The 17,373-nt window shown below is 42.4% G+C and overlaps 1 protein-coding gene across 1 annotated transcript in view; it reads right to left on the bottom strand.

Annotated features, from left to right (window-relative positions):
* Positions 1 to 17,373, bottom strand: part of LOC108026209 (tyrosine-protein phosphatase 99A) — a 114,659-nt gene that overhangs the window by 51,281 nt on the left and 46,005 nt on the right. The window contains exons 6-7 of the mRNA XM_017097018.3: positions 16,166 to 16,353; positions 11,585 to 11,699 (exon numbers count right to left, since the gene is read on the bottom strand). Of these exons, the coding sequence (XP_016952507.1) occupies positions 11,585 to 11,699; positions 16,166 to 16,353 (303 nt within the window). The remainder of the gene's footprint in view (positions 1 to 11,584; positions 11,700 to 16,165; positions 16,354 to 17,373) is intronic.

The raw sequence follows: 17,373 nt of genomic DNA, 5'->3' as shown, positions 1-17,373 counted from the left end.
GTTTTCGGTTCGAGTCTGGTTTCGGTTCGGTGCTCGGCCCAGGTGCGGTGTGCGGTTCCTGGGGCGTGGCCCGCGCGTCGTAAGCGCCGTGATGTGTTTATACATTTCGTGAAATGACAGAAATTGAATAAAATTTATGCGTTTTGCGCAGCGTAGGTGGAACCGCATAGGAAGCCCGCATGGTCCCGAAAGCGAAACCAGAAAAAAAGATGGAAACTCTACGTCTATATTGGCGGTCGGAAATCCACTTTCCACCTTGCCAGGCCTGCTGTCGCAGTTTTGGGTTTGAAATATGTGCGAAGGTCGTTTTTGATGTTCGCTCGCCGCGAAATGTTTTCTTTTTGGGCGCTGTTTTTCGAAAGAGTTGACAGTGGCTTTCCGTTGTTGTGGGTTAAATTAAAAACAATGGGTAAAGGTACATCCACAGCTCGAGTGTATGGGTTTCAATCCATTAGAGTGAAATTTGTTTTTGGCATTTAGGTTAAAATCGAAAATAAAAAATTATTGGAGTAGTGGCTTATTTAAAGAATTTTTTAGTTCAGTTTTTCATTCATATTAAGTTTTGCTTTATTTACTGCTTATTTCTGTCCTAGACATAAGTTTCGGAAACGAGCCACTCCCAAAAGTGCGAAAATCTGACCTTATGGCCAGCAAACTTCGCTGGGCGACCGCGTGTTATAAATGCTTAAATCAAATTAACGCAGGATTCCGAGGAGGAGACTCTTTTTTTGCAGCACAAGACGAACAACCCGTTGGCAAGAGCTTAAGTTATGCAAAACGCTGGGCGTGGTCCTTACAATGGCTGCAAATCAGGATAACTGCACCGGGGGGTCGGGAGAGACGCTGGGAAATAGGTGAAGACAATGGCCAGGATTGCCGGCTATTGCAGGTTGTCATTGTGTCGGCTTAAGACCGGCGAACAAGCCAGAAAGCCCAGATTAATTGGCGCTATTTATAATTAAATTGCGTCCTAAGCTGTAATCACAGTTCTCAGTCGTCGGTTGCTAAGCCCCTTTCCATTTCCCACTTGCCATTCCCCCGCGCTCGTTTCACCCCCTTTGGGGGAGTGTCAAAGGTTTTCTGTTCCCTGTCTTCGACTACATCAAAAGCGGCAATATAATTTTGCCACAAATGAGCGTTCTGATTCAATTAATGCCTCTTTGACTGCAAATTCAGGGGGAGTCGCATTAAAGTCCTGGCCGAAAGCAGTTGCGCAGTCCGACATGTTGTGTGCCAAGGATATGGCCAAACAGGATTTCCAGGCAACAAGGCATTTGTAACCAAATGCAGCAAACTAAACAAATCCAGAGAGGGAAAAAATTAAACCACCAACTCGGCAGATGAACTGTGGAACTAAGGGGGAAGTGTTTGTAAAATGCATATTAAAAAGGAAAAAACAAAACAATATTGTTTAGAAAAGTAAAAGTAAAATTAATCTTATATTTTTTATTATATTTTTGACAGTCTTACAATATTTGTAAATATATATACTGTCTATTTGCCCCACTGTGCGCCTTGTGGCTTGGACATTTCCGGTGTCCTGCAATCGCTGCTCTTGTAGTTGTAATACCAACAACAACAAGGGGCGCATTTCAAATGCAAATGCGTTTGTGGTGTAAATGCAATTTTACAAAATTTTATATAAGCCGGCAGACAGGGACAGCGGCAAAAGCAACAACAACGACAATGTGCATAAAATTTCCGGGGATTTACATTTTAAAAACGCACAAAAAGCTACAGCAGCCAAGGAAAATGGAGGAAAATTCGTGGAGGCAGTGGGGGAAAGCGCTGCATATGTGGTCTTCGGTGCTGGTGTTAGTTTGCAAATGCGGTTTTAACGCTTTCGCAATGGCGACTGCGCGAAGACATTTTGCCAAACAGCGAGGCGAGGCCAAGCCGACTGCAATTTGGCTAAGTGCGTGGGGAGCGGGCCAAAACTGCAGATGAAAATGCATGCATATGTGTGCCTGGTGTGCAGGGTGTGCAGGGTGTGCACACACATATATCTGCCGGCAATCAGTGCCAGACACACATGGGCTTAAGGCACTAGGCTTTGGGTTTCGGGCTTTAGGCCTGGCCAAAATGTTTCGCCTACTTGCCACTCGGTCTCAGCCCCAGCCCTACTTGGCACTTGCCATCTGCCAGCCGGCTGCATAAATCTACGTCTCTTTTATTACGAGCTTTCGGGCATTTAAATAAATTTCAAAGCTTTGGCCAGAGCTGATTTACGAAAGAGGGCGTTGGGTAGGGTTGTTCTGGAAAAGGAGGAGTGGCAGCCGGCACATTTAGCGTTAAATGTGCATAGTTTTGTCTGCGGCAGCCAACTAACCACGTGAAAGTCGCCTGCGGAAACTAATACAGAGCAGCTTGGACTCATGAAGAGGGAAGTCACTGTGAAAAATTGTTCTATTAATTTCGTTCTTATCTGATGTAATTTAAATATTTAAAATCATTAAAAAATATTTTAAAGTCAGAGATATTAAAATCACCCGACAAAGCGCCTCAAGGTATGCTACAAATCTTACTTGTTTCATATTTGATGCCCTAAAATCATTTAAGCTATATTCTAAAATTAAAATTCACTGTTAAGATAGAAAAAAAAAGAAACATTTTTAATTTTAAGTAATAATAATATATATAAAAATATATATCCAAAATATTCCCAAAATGTGACAATGCTTTTATAGCCTCCTGCTTTATGTTCCAACATTTCTGGCTCTTATTTGCATCATTCTGTTTGACTGTCACAAACATTGTTGATTCAGGGGACAATATTTTGCAGTGCACCGACCGAGACGATGTGCAACATGACAGGCTGAAGTTGAGTGGCCCACACCCACACAGATGCGGCGGCAGGACGATGGACGGACACAGTTACATACACAGATACAGGGACAGACACACATGGACCGCAGCTGGGCAGGCTAACTGAGTTAGAGCTGCCGAAAGTTCGGGACGGCGGAGGATTGGAGGAACTGGGAAGTGGGATACGGTATACGGGATCTAGGATCTGGGATACCAGGCTGGGGGCAAACAAGAAATGTAAAGAATGCCACTGACAATGTACAAAGTGCAAAACTAATTTTACAGAGTGAGCAGAAGGACGAAGGACGAGGATGGCAGAAGGCGGAGACAGCCGTGACTGCAACATGTTGTGTGTCCTGTGGTCGAAACACAGAGACAAGTTGCCAGGCGAAATAGATCATACGCCCTGTGGTACGACTTCCTGTCCTGCTACTGCCAACTTAACTCATTTCCGCCTCGATTAACCAATCGAACTAGTGGCCAGGTCAGTTAATCATAAGAGAACCTTCAATTAGGCAAAAACTCTTGGGCTTCAGTTCTGGAACTACAGCTCGAAGGTATACAAACTATCTATCATAGGCTTTTCAGTGCTTGCGTCTGTCTGTCTCATTTTGTCGGAAATTTGAAAATGTGATTTAAGCCGATCCATGGCAGAATGTCATGCAATCTTGGCCCTTGGTTGATTACTTTGTTTGCCATGTGATTGCGGGCTTTGCCCTGGCATTTTCCGTTTGTTTTTAGGGGATTTAAGGCTGCCAGGCACTTAATTGCTTAGATTTGTTTAATTTAAGCCGATTATACACGACCACAATTTGTTAAAAGCTTTCCGTGTGCGATTGTGATTGTGCCACGGCCAGGTGTCAGGTCTATTATCCATTAATCGATATGTCATGGGATTGGAGTCGATAAATGGATTGGGAAAGTACCGAAACACTGAAGAAAATCGGGGTGTTTTAAGAAATATTTTCAAAAAATGCTTGTAGTAAAGGTATTATAATATAACTCAGAACTCGAACATAAAAATTATGCTTTATTGATAGATGCCAGATAAATGTCTTTGTTTGATTCATACTAAAAATGAAACTTCAAAAAGCCACTTCGCACAGTGCCTGCACATGTGATAGCCAAACTATGCGAACCTTAACCTTATCGAACACCCGTCAATGGCCGAAATGGAACGGAGGAAAATGGCAGGGAAAAAAGTTTGGAAAAATGTAATCAAGCACGTAACTTGCACAAATTTTCTGCACTTTTGCCGAAGCCAAAAGCGGCAAAAGCCCCCAGGCCAAAACGCACACACACTGGGAGACTAACATGAACGGTGACAGACACGCACGCCTGAGTGCTGCCACGCCCACACGAACACAGATACCCAGCCGCCCACGCACCAACACACACACATACACTGCGATACTGAGGTGCCATCAAAAAGATTGCCGGCTGTCCTGTTTGCCCTTGTTGTTATTGCAATCCTTTTGACTATGACTGCAGACGAAAAAAGTGAAGGAAATCGAACAGGAAAAAAGATTGTTCCCCTTCACAGGATCAAAATACAAAAAGTCAAAAGAAAAGTTAAAGACTTTAAAATCCGCCCCGGGGTAGAGTGATTGAGCGTGTGTCGCAGCGAGAGCAGGGAATTTGTCAAAAAAAAACTTTCCAAGGATGATTCGCAGGAAAAGGTAGACCACAGGTGAATACAGTGAAAGAAAATACAGTGCAGTAAAAACTAAATTTAAGATACTATATATACCTTTAACACCATTAAAAGGGACTCCACTTCACAATAATTCAATATATCTAATGCTAATTTTTATATTCAATTCTTGTCGATGAATGGATACAGTCGATATTCCAAGAACGGAAATCTATTTCTTTACTTTATTTATTTTTCCCAGTGTAAAAAATACTCAGAGAAGAGCCGAGACTGAGACCCTGGGTGGTCCTTTTAATAGACTCATGGCTTGCATAGTCTCATGTCCCGCAAAAGGCGCTCGAAATCAAATGAAATTGATCCCACAGACAAAGCGGACTGAAGGGAAATCAAAGGCGGGCCACGATGGGGTATCCCTTGCCAAAAAGCGCAGACATGATATGAAATTATTTGTCAACGCCGAATGCCATTTTCAACAACTTTCCGAACATTTCATTTCGTTTTCATTTTGGCAGGTCTTCGAGTGCCCCCAAAAACTCGTTGAAAATGGAAAGCGGGCGGAAAACCTGTGGCGGGGAGGGGCTTGGGTGGGGCCTGGGAAAGCGTCTTTGGGCTTTCATTTTGCATTACTGCTCGTCTGCCAGCGGCCAAAGGAAAAAGCAGCAGCAGTGGAAGTAGGAGGAGCGGCCCAGACATGCAACGACATCCATCGCAGAAAGCGCTGAAACTTTCTGATTGCTTGCAAATGTTTTATTAGCCTGATTTTCCGAAAGGAAAACCCCCGGATGCCTTACTACCAGGAATGATATGTGTGCATATTATGAGCGAGAGATGTGGAGCAGGATAAGGAAGACACAAAGGTAAAATGGGATTGAGAATATATGAGGTTGAGGCCATCGAAGGTAATAGGATGTTCGGAAAAATATTTTGGGAGATATTTAGGTCATATATAAAGTATTAGAAGTCAGCTGATACTATAAAAAAATGATAAAAATTTAATTTTTGGGTGAACATTTAAATACGAGATATGCCATTTTTTGAGTGGAAAATAAAAATCACCATTTTTGGCGAAAAGTCGATACTTTTCTTTGACCTTTTTTAGCGTAACTTGGTCAAAAATGGTCCGAAACCTAAATGACACACTGTTTAGCACAGCTAACAAGCTATATTATTAATCGCGATTATTTTCTGGCTGATTCTAACAACTTGAAATTTTCTCAAATTTTTACTTTTTTATAAGGGGTAGCATCGTCTATTTTTGAGAAAATCGGTCAAAAATAAAATTTTTTAGGTGAGAATGCCAGCTTATTGGAAATTTTAGTACGAGATCAGCAAGGTATGACATTCCATTTTCTGATCATTACTTTTGTTTTTAAGCCAAAAATACGGATATTTTTTTGAGGAAAAAAAAGACTATGGTTTGTTGACGAAAAAATGAAAGTTTTCTTTTACCTCTTTTAGTGTAACTTGGTCAAAAATAGTCCGAAACCTAAATGACACACTGTTTAGCACAGCTAACAAGCTATATTATTGATCGCAATTATTTTCTGGCTGATTCTAAGAACTTGAATTTTTCGCAAATATTGACATTTTTATGCTTTTTTTTTTGGAAAATCCGTCAAAAATAAAGTTTTTTAGGTATGCATGCCAACTTATTGGAAATTCTACTACGAGTTCAACAAGGTGTGGCATTCTATTTTTGGACGATTACTTTTATTGTTTCGCCCAAACTACTTACATTTTTTGGGAGTAAAATTAAGGTTTTTGTTTTTGGTTTAAATTGGTCAAAATGGTCAGACTCGTAGGTACAAAAATGATGTAGGCATTAAAGGTGACTACTTTTAAGTAGTTCCAAATTTAATGCACATTTATTAAAGCCCATTTTCCATTTAATAACTTTAGCAAAGTCCATAAACGTAATCGATAAATCTGTAAAGTCCCTCCCTAGACTTTCGGTGACTCAGCCTGCTGCTCGCAGGTCCTTGAGTATCCCGAGAATCCTGAGAATCTGATCTGAGCCGGCGGCAGGGTTTTCCCTCGCCCCCGTGTTGCTGCTCATTAATTTCGTCTATTTAGGAAAAGTTTTTGCTGCCTGCGTTGCTGTTGCCTGGAACTTTTTTAAGTGGTTTGCGGTTTATCATTTTTGGTTTTGCAGGGAGTGAAAATGCAGCTGGCCTTAGTGCGCTTTTCCTTCGGAGTCTTTTTGCTCCTTTTTTGCCGCAAACAAAACTGTGCGCAAACAGGAAATAACGGTAACGCTGCTTCATTTCCGCTTTTATTAAAACATACTTTTCACGTTGTACCTTATCCTGCTGCTGGTTCGTCCTTCTGCTACTTTCCCCGACTTTTCCCGCCCCTTTCTTTAATACTCCCGACTGTCTTGCCGCAGTTTTTGCTGCGGGCATCTTACTACCCTTCTTCAGAAAAGAAGTTGGGGAAAAGAGTTAACCCAAGGATTTGCATACCCCGATTTGGTTTGATATCTCAGCCAGAAATAGTAATTACCATATGACTCTTACTCTAACTATTTGTAGTAAAAATTATAATATTAAACCAAACTTTTTTGAGAAATTATGTCACTTTTTTTATTCATGTAAAAGCAAAAATGGTGGGTTTCGCTTGGCAATTTATTTAAGTTGAAGGCTTGGCTGAATTGTTTAAACTGAAAGTCTGCAAAAAAAATGGGACATTTACTAAATTCTTCCTTTTTAAATAAGTAGTCAATACACAACATCGAATTGCCCCAGTTTTCGTTCATAATGCCCCCAATTTCGATAAAATCGCCTTTCAATTAGACCTTCGCATTTCACCTGCGAGTGTATTAACTATTCATTGCGGCCAAGAAAACTTTGTTCCCCAGTGTTTTATCTGCTTTGGCTGTTGTTGTTGCCGCTGCACTTTCGCCACCCCACTTTCCACCACCCCCGAAATGCAGCTTGTCACTTCCGCCCAACCAGCCGCCCGCAGTTTTCCATGAGGAAAACTTGTGCCCAGAGTTTTGGGCTATACTATCCCCATCCACTATCTGTGTGTGTTTTGCCAGCTTTTTTTCCCTGTTCTCTGCGGCTGCGGCGCTTTAAAAGCAGTCAGCGGATGCACTGAACCATCTTTCAGAGGTGGGCGGTGTTTTCCCGAAGAGGGGGCGGCGATTCCACGAGGATTTTCAGTGCATGCAAACGGCTGAACCCGAACCGCAGCTAGTTGAAAGTAGCCAAAGGTAATTAATTTTGTAGCTGCAAGTTGAGGGTCCTGCTGCAAAACTTAGTCGCCGCTGTATTCTGTGCTCCTGGATCCAGGACTCTGGTTGGACGACCGCAAGCTTTTGACAGTCCGCGCTCGCTGCAAATGGATTTCCCATCTCCATTTTCCATTTACTTTAGTTTACCACTCGGAGTGAGTGGCAACATTTCCTCAAAATGCAGAAGAGATTTTTTTTCTTGTTGGATCCCTTCCACCAGGTGGATCTGTGCGTGTGTCTATTAATTTTCTTGGATGCAGTAGCAGCGAAAAGCAGCCACGCCTCTTAGGGCGTTGACAAACGGGCGGTGATAAATTACTGGAGGGGGGTTTTAAGGATGATCTGGAGGAAAGTGCACTGTTATAAACCGAAATTCACCTTTTAAATTCAAAATATTTTGAAATATTTTGTTATGCGTCTTTTTAGGTTTTCTGGTTTTTAGAGATACTCTCTTTCTCTCTTTAGATACAAATTTCTTGTTCCTCGATAAATTTCATTAATTTTCCCTCTATTTTTGCAGTGCTTAAGCTTTTCTGCTTCACTTATCCCTCAACAACGAGTCTAATGGAGCGTTTGTTTTGGCCGCGTTGATTTTGCATTTTAGCCGAGAGAGAAATGGCGCTCAAAGTCATTTTGCCAAAAGCTGCCGGTTATTTGAATTATAAATTTCATTTTAAAGAGTCGCTCGCCCACCGCCAGACGCCCTCGAGAAGTAGACAAATTAAATTGCAACCTGCTTCAGTAGCTCCTCAGCCGTGGAGCCATAGTCCTAACCAGTTCACTTCATCCGATCTGAACCTCGTAACCTCCTGGCGGCCACGTGCTCTCCAGGTGCAAAGGGCCGTGTCAAAGGACCTCGGCCCCGAGGTAACAGGACGCGTTAAAGTCAAAAGTTGCCAAGACCATCAAGTGTTGCCATGTACACGGACAAATGAAACGAAACGAAACGAAGTTATCCAGAAGCAGGGCACAAAGCCATTACGATTGTCCAACCGCCTGTCTGGCTGTCCTGCTGTCTCGAAAGCGACAAGTGTTTGGGGCCCCTTGAGCTGTCTGCAACAAACACAGGCAAAAAACTCTATTCTTGGCCACAACTCGCCAGTCTTGGCCAAGTGCGTGCCGGCAAGGGCGAGCGAGACATGACTATTCGGGGCCCTCTAAGCCCGGGCCAATGTCAGGAGTTAAAGCGCAATAACAAAGGCAGGCAGGCCGAGGGAAAGTGGAAAATATCTAATCAAAGACGGCCTGTCGAGCTGCTCGACAACTACAGATACAGCGGAGAAGCCCTAGAATTGTTTTGCAATCGCCGAGTTCCTTCTCCTGGGGACATTATCTGGGTGGATAACACTCAGCCCTCCTCCCAACCTCCCAAGGAACTGCCGGATTTCATGGATCCCTGACTCGACCCGCTGCTAAGCCGCACTGCAAGGCTTCATAATTTTCACCGCATGTGGTTGTGTTGCAGAGTTCTTCGGTTACTTTCACCCGGTCTCGGCCTGAAAATTAAACTCATCTGCAGTGGAAGAAGAGGTTTTAAGGCAATGGTCAAGACATGGAACAATGCTTTATCATTAAAGGATTCAAAATCTACATTTTAATAATAAATCATACATGAATACAGGTGGTTAAATGGCCATTCTATGAAATTCTTTTCAATAATTAAATTACAATTTAAACCTTTTTTAAGTAGGTTAGTATCTGCATTTAATTACAATAAAATTGTTAACTACATCATTTAAGGTTCTTTAAAATTTTAAATTCCCTGTGTAATTATTTTAATGACATGCCATTTTTATGAACAGTTTTTTCCGTATTAAAGCCTTAGTGATGATTTTTTCAAGCGCTGGAATTTTGGCTTTGGTTGGCCCTGCTATTTGCGGCTACTTTGTGGCAAACATTCGGGGGTAATTAATCAACTGCCACGCGCATCGGCCACGCCCACCCGAAATTGGCAAAATTCTATTAGGCCCAAAGCAAGGAAGAGACAGCTGGGTCTTGGCCTTGGCCAAAGTTGCCCCATAAGCCGCTGCAAATCCCCAGAAAAAGCTTCGCCCGTCTGCACCTGCCAGGTTACCTTGCCGCGGCACAGCCCCCAAAAGCGGGCCCAACAAAAATGGAAAAGAACGTGAAAAATTCGGAAATTACTGAGTTATGCCAGCTGTCGCAAAAATCCAGAGTTATATTTTCGTTCTTCGCTCAAAGCAGCTTATACTCAGTCCTCCCCCTCCCCCGTTTGGGTGACGACAAATCCATACGGGATGGCATTCCCATCATATTTTGGTTTTTATCGAATCTGATTTTATTCCGTTTCCGGCCAATCCCCGTAGCCCACGTTGGCAAAGGATTTTCCGCTGAATTTTATGCTAATTATGCCGCTAAGCTCTTGGGCAACTTTCAAAAGAGTTTCGAGTCTTAGCGCCTTAGCCTTAAAAACTTGCCGAGTCGAGCCGGCAATATTTGGCCAAGACATCTTATGCAAACAGATTTGCGCTGACTGCAGGAAATTAAATCCCCCACTCCATCGGATTCTCTTGGCTCACTCTGATAAATTCGCACACGTTGGAATTTTTTATCCGCCATCCGCCAGCGATTTATTTATGGCCAACTGCTTATAATTTACGTTCCGCCGGTTTCAGCCGGCCGGCGTCTATGGCATCAACACTTCCGCCAAAGGCGGCGTCTGGTGATACCAAGTGAAGCGCCGCCAGCGGAAATCCACGTGGCGGTCCAGGAATCAAAGGAATCGGGGGGTTAGGATATAACAATGGAGCAACAAAGGGAGAAGGATATGGCAGGAGGCGATCTTGCTGGGTATTGCAACGAACTGATACCCGTATATCATTATTATTTTATCGGGCTTCAGATTATAATTCTCATTTTTATTATAATGGATAGAAAATAGTTATATTTATTTTCTTTATTTTCCCAATGATAACACCTTCTTAACTTTAACTATTTCCTATCAACCCTTCAAGTGCATAAAATATTTTCTAGGCTTCGAATCATTTTTCTTAAGCTAACTATATCAATAAAAAATTAAATAAAATATAATGTTGTAAAGAAAGCTTTTGCTCCTATCGCCTGCATTTCCTATCCATCGATATACCCCTACCAACTCCAAAAGTAAAGGGTACGAAAAAGGGAAAGACCGAAATAGAAGGGACATGCCTGGGCAGTTTTTGTTGCTGACTGAGCAGCATATGGCAAAAGTTTAAGTAAGCAATATTTATTTTGTATTTCTATTTGTTTGGGCGAGTATTCTTCCATTTCAATACAGTTCGCACACACCGATTGCGGTCTGCAGCGGATTCCAGGCTGCCGAGAAAAAGAAAATGCCGGGGCACAAGAAAGGAAAGGGGTGAGCGAGGAAAATATGAAAAATTGCAACATATTTTCCTTAGCCTCTGGTCGGAGTTAAACTTTTATTTGTTTGCTTCATTGCACGGTGGAGGCATTTTGTGGTTGAGCGAATCTCAAAGTTGCTTTGCTTCCATGGAAATGCGCAAGGAGCAGGAGGAAAAACTAAAAGTGCACACAAAGGCGAATTTGTTTCTGACGCTGCTGCATCTGCATCTTGTATTGCATATGATATTCGATATACCGTGCTGTATAACTTTCTTTTTTGGCAGTTCGGGGCTTAGAGGGTGTGCTGGGTCGGATTGGTCACTTGTCTGGCATGTCAATAAGCCGTAATATTTGGAATTTTGCGGTTCCGAGATATGTGAAAAATAGTTGGGTCGATCGACTTATTGACTTGTGGCCATCGCCTGGATGCCTGACAGTCGGAATTCCCTGGGGCCAGCACTGTGCGGCATGCATCATTGATAATGTGGGGTATCCGTGGAATTTGCATTGAATTTTGCTCCATAAAATGGGGGCGGGGCACTCACCTCCTTCGTCGGTCATCACCAGAATGGTGGTCTCCGGTCCGAGACCCTCGGGATTGAACACCTGCACCGTCACCTTGTACTGCGTGTACGTCTGCAGATTCTGTATCTCATGGCTCTGCAAGGGAAGAGGTGCAAAGATTCAGATTTAAAATGCGAGAGTAAAAAGAAAAGATTTAAAATTAATTATTGTAAGAACTTTGGGGATGATTTTATGGTTCCTTGACAAGTCCAACGATTTTCGTATTTTAAACTACAAATAGTTATTACAATAATTTTGTATTGCTAATAATTTGGTAAGCAAGAATATTATATATATATTTATAAATCTATGATTTTTTAAAATAATTTCCATTTATTTAAGAACGATTGTGTTTTTTGGCTGTGCACTCACACCAAAGGACTTTTCATTTGTTGGCCGTTGAAGGCGCATAACAAAATAAAGTGGAGCACTTGCAGCAAGTGCTTCTCCGCAGCAGCACCACCATCTGCACCACCCCCTGCACCACCCATGACCACCGCCAACCCTCCCGCCCTTCAGTATTGTGCATGCTTGGAGCGGAAATTGCGCGTTGCATACTTTTGTGCGTTGCCGTTGGCAAATATGAAAATTGCAGCACTTAAAATTGATTTGCAGTGCGCGATGTCGGTGCAAAAGGAAATTGAGTTGCTTGGGCAACGAGCAGTAGTCTTTGCCTTAATTGCCACAGCACACACAGAGCAAAAATAAAAGATAAAGAATAAAAAGTGCTGGAAAACATAGGAATCCTTTAAGATGTACTTGATTGGCTTACAGATTCAAAGATTATTTTGTAATTAGTCATAGCAAATCAGAAAATATGCTAGAAAATAATTCTTTATCGCAACTAATGGAATTTTAATTTCAATTTTCAACAAAACTTTAAAGCTTTTTGCAAATCCAAGGACTTTTCCTACAAATCTGCCACGTAAGCGGGAAAAACCCACACATCCTTGTGACTTTTTATGCGTGTATGGCCAAGGACTTGGCATAAGTGAGTCCGTTCCGCCGGCTTTGTCCATGAATTTCGCGAGCGGCTGATTAAGGTTCTAACCAAAGGTCAAAAGCAGTGCCAAAACCATAAAACAAGCCGCAGACTTAGAGTGGTTCAGGGCCTAAAGCACCGCAGATGTACATATATGTGCGAGCTCGGAACACTCGCAAATGGTCAGCTGCCTTGGGCAAATTATGTAGCATACATTAGAGAGTTGCCTGCCTGAATTGGCCTGCTTTCCCTGCTTTTCCCGCTTTCCCCTTAGCTTTCCCCGGCCAGCCACTGTGCGAGTGTGTGTGCAAATGTATCTGTGTTCGTCTGCGGTTCTACCGCAAAACCAACGGGTTTTCGACTGTACGAACTTTAGGCTTGTGCTTAGCAGCGGATTGACTGCCATGCCAACAGCTTAAGTGGCTGCTTTCGGCTTTTCAGACGGCGCCAGCCACAATCGCAGTTATTTCCACCAAAAGCGTGTTATCTTTCTCGACCGGCATCCTTTTACAGCGGCGGTTAAGATAATAGTGCCAACTAAGCCCACTCGGAGTGACTACAAAACATACTATTAATATTTAATTGAGCAAACTCTTGTGGCCCTTGATTAATTTCCATCTTGAGGCATACCATCAAAAGTAAGATGATCTTTATTTTACTGTGCTCAATTTTATTAAATTATTAAAATTAATGTTCCAATAATTATATAACCTTGCCCTCCACTGTATTTTGAACTGCTTTCGTAAGACAGAGCGCTTGGATTTAGTGTTTCTATATGGTGGGCGGTCGTATAATTCCATTTTATTTAGTCGCCAGTAAATGAGGCCGAAAATTTACAACTGCTTTTATTTTTATGGTCAGATGAAAGTTGGAGCTGCCCGGGGGCGGGCCACGTAATTGATATAATGTAATTGATAAAGTTGCCAACTTCCGCCATATTGCATAACTTTGCAAAGTGTGAAGCTGGAGGGGGATAAGCATCTAAACATTCTCGCCCCCATTGCGTTAATTAGAGCCAACTGTTAGCAAAGAAAGGATCTAGGTGGCTGCCGAAAAAATATGGAAACTACAAACAGATGGAATAGCCAATGCCCTTAACAAAAAACTCCACAATTTTCACCGAACTCAACTTGCTGTTTTGTCTACACTCCGTTTTTTACTTCTTGTTCATGAACAATATCAGTGTCGGACTACGCTTTTCGCTTCCATTATTTTTTCTCCTAGCACCAACTTCCTTTGAGGTTTCGGGTGACTCGACTTGCCGGCTTTTATCTGCGTAAAAGTTGCGAAATTTATGCTTTACGGCGCAGAAATTTTAATTAGAAAATTGGCAAATTTAGCCCTGCAGGCGAGCGTTGTGGAAAATCCAACGCCCCGCCCCGCATTTCCCACCTCACACGTGACAGCTCAATGTGAATGCCGCTGGCCAGGGGAGGCGGCGGTGGAAAAGGGGGCGTGGCAGGTCGGCAAAAGCCGCAGGCTCCTGAATGCTGATGCTGCGATATGGGAATAACAGAAAGCCATGTCCCGAAGTCCACCAAAATGACTTGAGCACAAAAAACACATACACAGTAAGAAAAAAATAAGACTTTTAAATAGTCTTAAGAATAAACTAAGGTAAAGTGTAGTTGAATATAGTTTTTATAGTAAAATATCAAATAATAATAATATCTAAGGTATCTTTTACGAATTAAATATAATTAAATTAAGCTTTGTATTAATAGATGAAAAGGTTTTTTTGCACTGCGAAAGTAAGTATCAACATGTGAAAAAATCTCCGGAACTTTGTGGTCTCTGTAGATATTTTACATTAAATTATCTCAACCAAAATATACTTTTTTTTCGGTGCTTAGTCCTGCGAAAAAAACAAGTTTAACTAAAGTCGCACGTTTCTGCCTGGAAGGATAATATTTCAACATGCCTGCGACATGCAAAAGAGAGAAAAATAGAGGAGCTGGAGACAGGGACGGGTAGCTGCGTCTAGATAAGGACAAAATATGCACTCGAGCACAAAAGCGTGCCGTGCTTGTGGCAATCAAGCGTCCTCCCGGCTCCACCCGGAAACCACCTCCAGTCACCCACTCCATATATATTTTTTTAATTTTTTTGAAAGTCTGTCGCACTGAGTGTCGTACGTGAGCATTATCGCTAATAATTTCTGCATATTTTCGCCAGTCCCCTCGCTGCTGGCAAACGCATCCGGAATGCAGCTGCAAATTCGGAAATGCATTCCCAGTGCTCGGCTTTAGTGTTTGGCTCAAAGAGCCTCCGAAACGGCCAGCAGATCGAATTATACCCAAGGGGGGTCTAAAATCCACCCAAAGTCAGGGAATTGCTGCCGAAAATCGTTAAATTCTAGAGCATCTGGACGACAGGTAAAAAATAGTGGACATTTAAGCTCTATTTTGGAAGCCACACCTGTCCCTAGACTTTGAGATGCTCAATAAATGTTAATAAAATGCTATTATTATTGTATTTTATTTGTAATATATCTAAAAATAAAGATGTAGCTAAGAATAAAATGTGATTGGTTTAAGAAAGATACAAAAAGGTTTCAACCAGCTGACAGATAGCTGTTATATTATTTACCGAACTAAAAGAAGGCGTTTGGTTTGCTTTGGCCAAAGTTCTCTTTTACTGAAAGGTATTCCCAAGTTATTTGTTCTGGTTTCGCCCCCATTTCATCGACCTTCCCCCAATTGCCTAGTTCATTAGCCAACTTGCGTGCCCAACAATACCCGCACACAATAGGGGAACCCGTGGAGATGGAAAAACCCACCCACTGTGGGTTCGTTTCGTTTGGGCCTAGACAAGTAGAGACTGGCCCCAGCTGAGAACTAATCGTTAACAAATTGCCACTGATAGCGGGGTCCCCAAACGAGATATGGTAACACCTTGACAGGTGGCCAACGAAAAACACTTGTAAGCCCCGCTCTCCACGGAGGTGTGTGGGAATGTTTTGCTTGTCGCCAGGTGTAAATTACTTTTTAATACGCCGCTGATGTGACTTTAAGCCGGCGAATGACATGGTGGAAACGCAGACAGACACACACTCGCGTTTTTAGAGCAAAATTTAAGCCGAAAGCCTGGCACTCGGAATCGGAATAGAATCCCCGAGTTTTTGTGGCAAAGAAAATGATATGCACGTGGCAAGGCAGACAGACACGAACCGAAACCAAAGCGAAATTGAATGACGCTGCAGGCGGAACACGAAATGGGGCTCTCTATTCAGGCACTGCAAATAAATCTTAAAGTCTTTAAAAATATTTAAAAAATAATTTAAAAAAAAATTAAATTAAAATTAAGAACTTTCAGTCCCAAAAGAAAGCTTGGTTTAGTAGATCTTAACTCTTGTTTTTTACCTTAAAAATATAAATGTTAAACTTCTAAAATGTTTGACCCCAAATAACCACCTGTTTATCTATATCTAAAATGTGTTACTAAATTTAATACGATTTTTTCTGACTGCACTTCGAACTCTGGCTTGCCCTTACCATACGGCAAGGTGTCAGAAATCGTGAAATTCAATTATCTTTGGCCTGTACAACTAAATAGACCGGCGAATATAATCAGAACTCACCTCCACGGTGTTGTCCCTTATGTAGATTTCCTTGGTTCCATTGGGATCCCGATCGCGTGGTCGATATGTGATGCGGTAGCCGAGGAACTCGCCCAATATGGTATCCGGCGGCGGGGCCTTCCAGGAGATGTAGACCGAGGTGGAGGACGTGTTGTGGGCTGTTGTGGGAATGGGCTTGCCCGTGGGAGCTGTAAGAGATTAAGTCGGTTAAGGAATGACTGGGCTAGGCCAGAAACTTTGGCTGGCAGAAAAGTTCCGGCGGAAAACTCAAAAATTCGAAATTAAAAACGCCGCGCAAAAGTTTCACCCGAAAACTCTCTGACCTGTCATGTAAAGCGGAACGTTGTCTGTGGCATTGTCAAGTTGTCACTGTCACGCAACATAAGTTGCAAGTGCCACGGCCTGTTTTTTGGGCCTTGGAGTGGGCTCCGTGCCCCCAACGCCTACGTTTTTGGACGTCTTTCCTAGTCGCCACCATCCCCCTTTTTGGCTTTGTCTACTGGAATTACTCGCAGGTTAAATGATGCGTGTGTGGCCCAGATACACTCAGAAAGTAATACATTGATTAAGCAAATTCAATAAAAATGGCAAGTTAAAGTTTTGGTATTGATATTGTTTTAAGATACATTTTTAGCTGTACTAAAATATTTTTGTAATATACTTTTATAATTCTAATATTATTTTTTGAGCGTATTCAATATTTCTAAGTGCCGTTTTCTGAGTGTAGCAGGTGTGCCCGGCTAAGGATGATCTGGCAGATTGCCAGGCCCGAAAGGAGGGCGAAATACTTCGCATACCTCAATGAATTTATAAATAAATTAAAAGATATTTTGTGTCTTTGGGCTTGACATTGATGCCGCGTCCAAAGTTTGCTCGGCAAATTGAAAACTTTTCGCTTTTCCGCTGCTTAGATTTAGGATCTGTCCCGGCATTCACTTTCCAGCCGGAAGAAAAGTGTCGGTATGTGTGTCGTTGGTTAATTTATGCATGCAGAAGGCTTAATTTATACAAATTGGCAACTCGGCCGGCGACCGCAGGACACAGACACATACACACACACACCCTTGGCTCAGCAGGAGGGCCGAAAGGACCTTAATGAGCTCAGAAGACGAGGACACAGCAACACACTATTGACTAATTTGTAACCGCATGTGTTGCAGCTTCGGCAGCCAGGGTCGCATTCCATTGTGCGTGCGGCACAAATGGAA

The sequence above is a fragment of the Drosophila biarmipes genome, chromosome 3R (genome assembly GCF_025231255.1).
Source record: "Drosophila biarmipes strain raj3 chromosome 3R, RU_DBia_V1.1, whole genome shotgun sequence".
In the NCBI taxonomy this organism is placed as follows: domain Eukaryota; kingdom Metazoa; phylum Arthropoda; class Insecta; order Diptera; family Drosophilidae; genus Drosophila; species Drosophila biarmipes.
The sequence above is the reverse complement of the archived record's forward strand: the minus strand, read 5'-3'. Positions and strand labels throughout refer to the sequence as shown.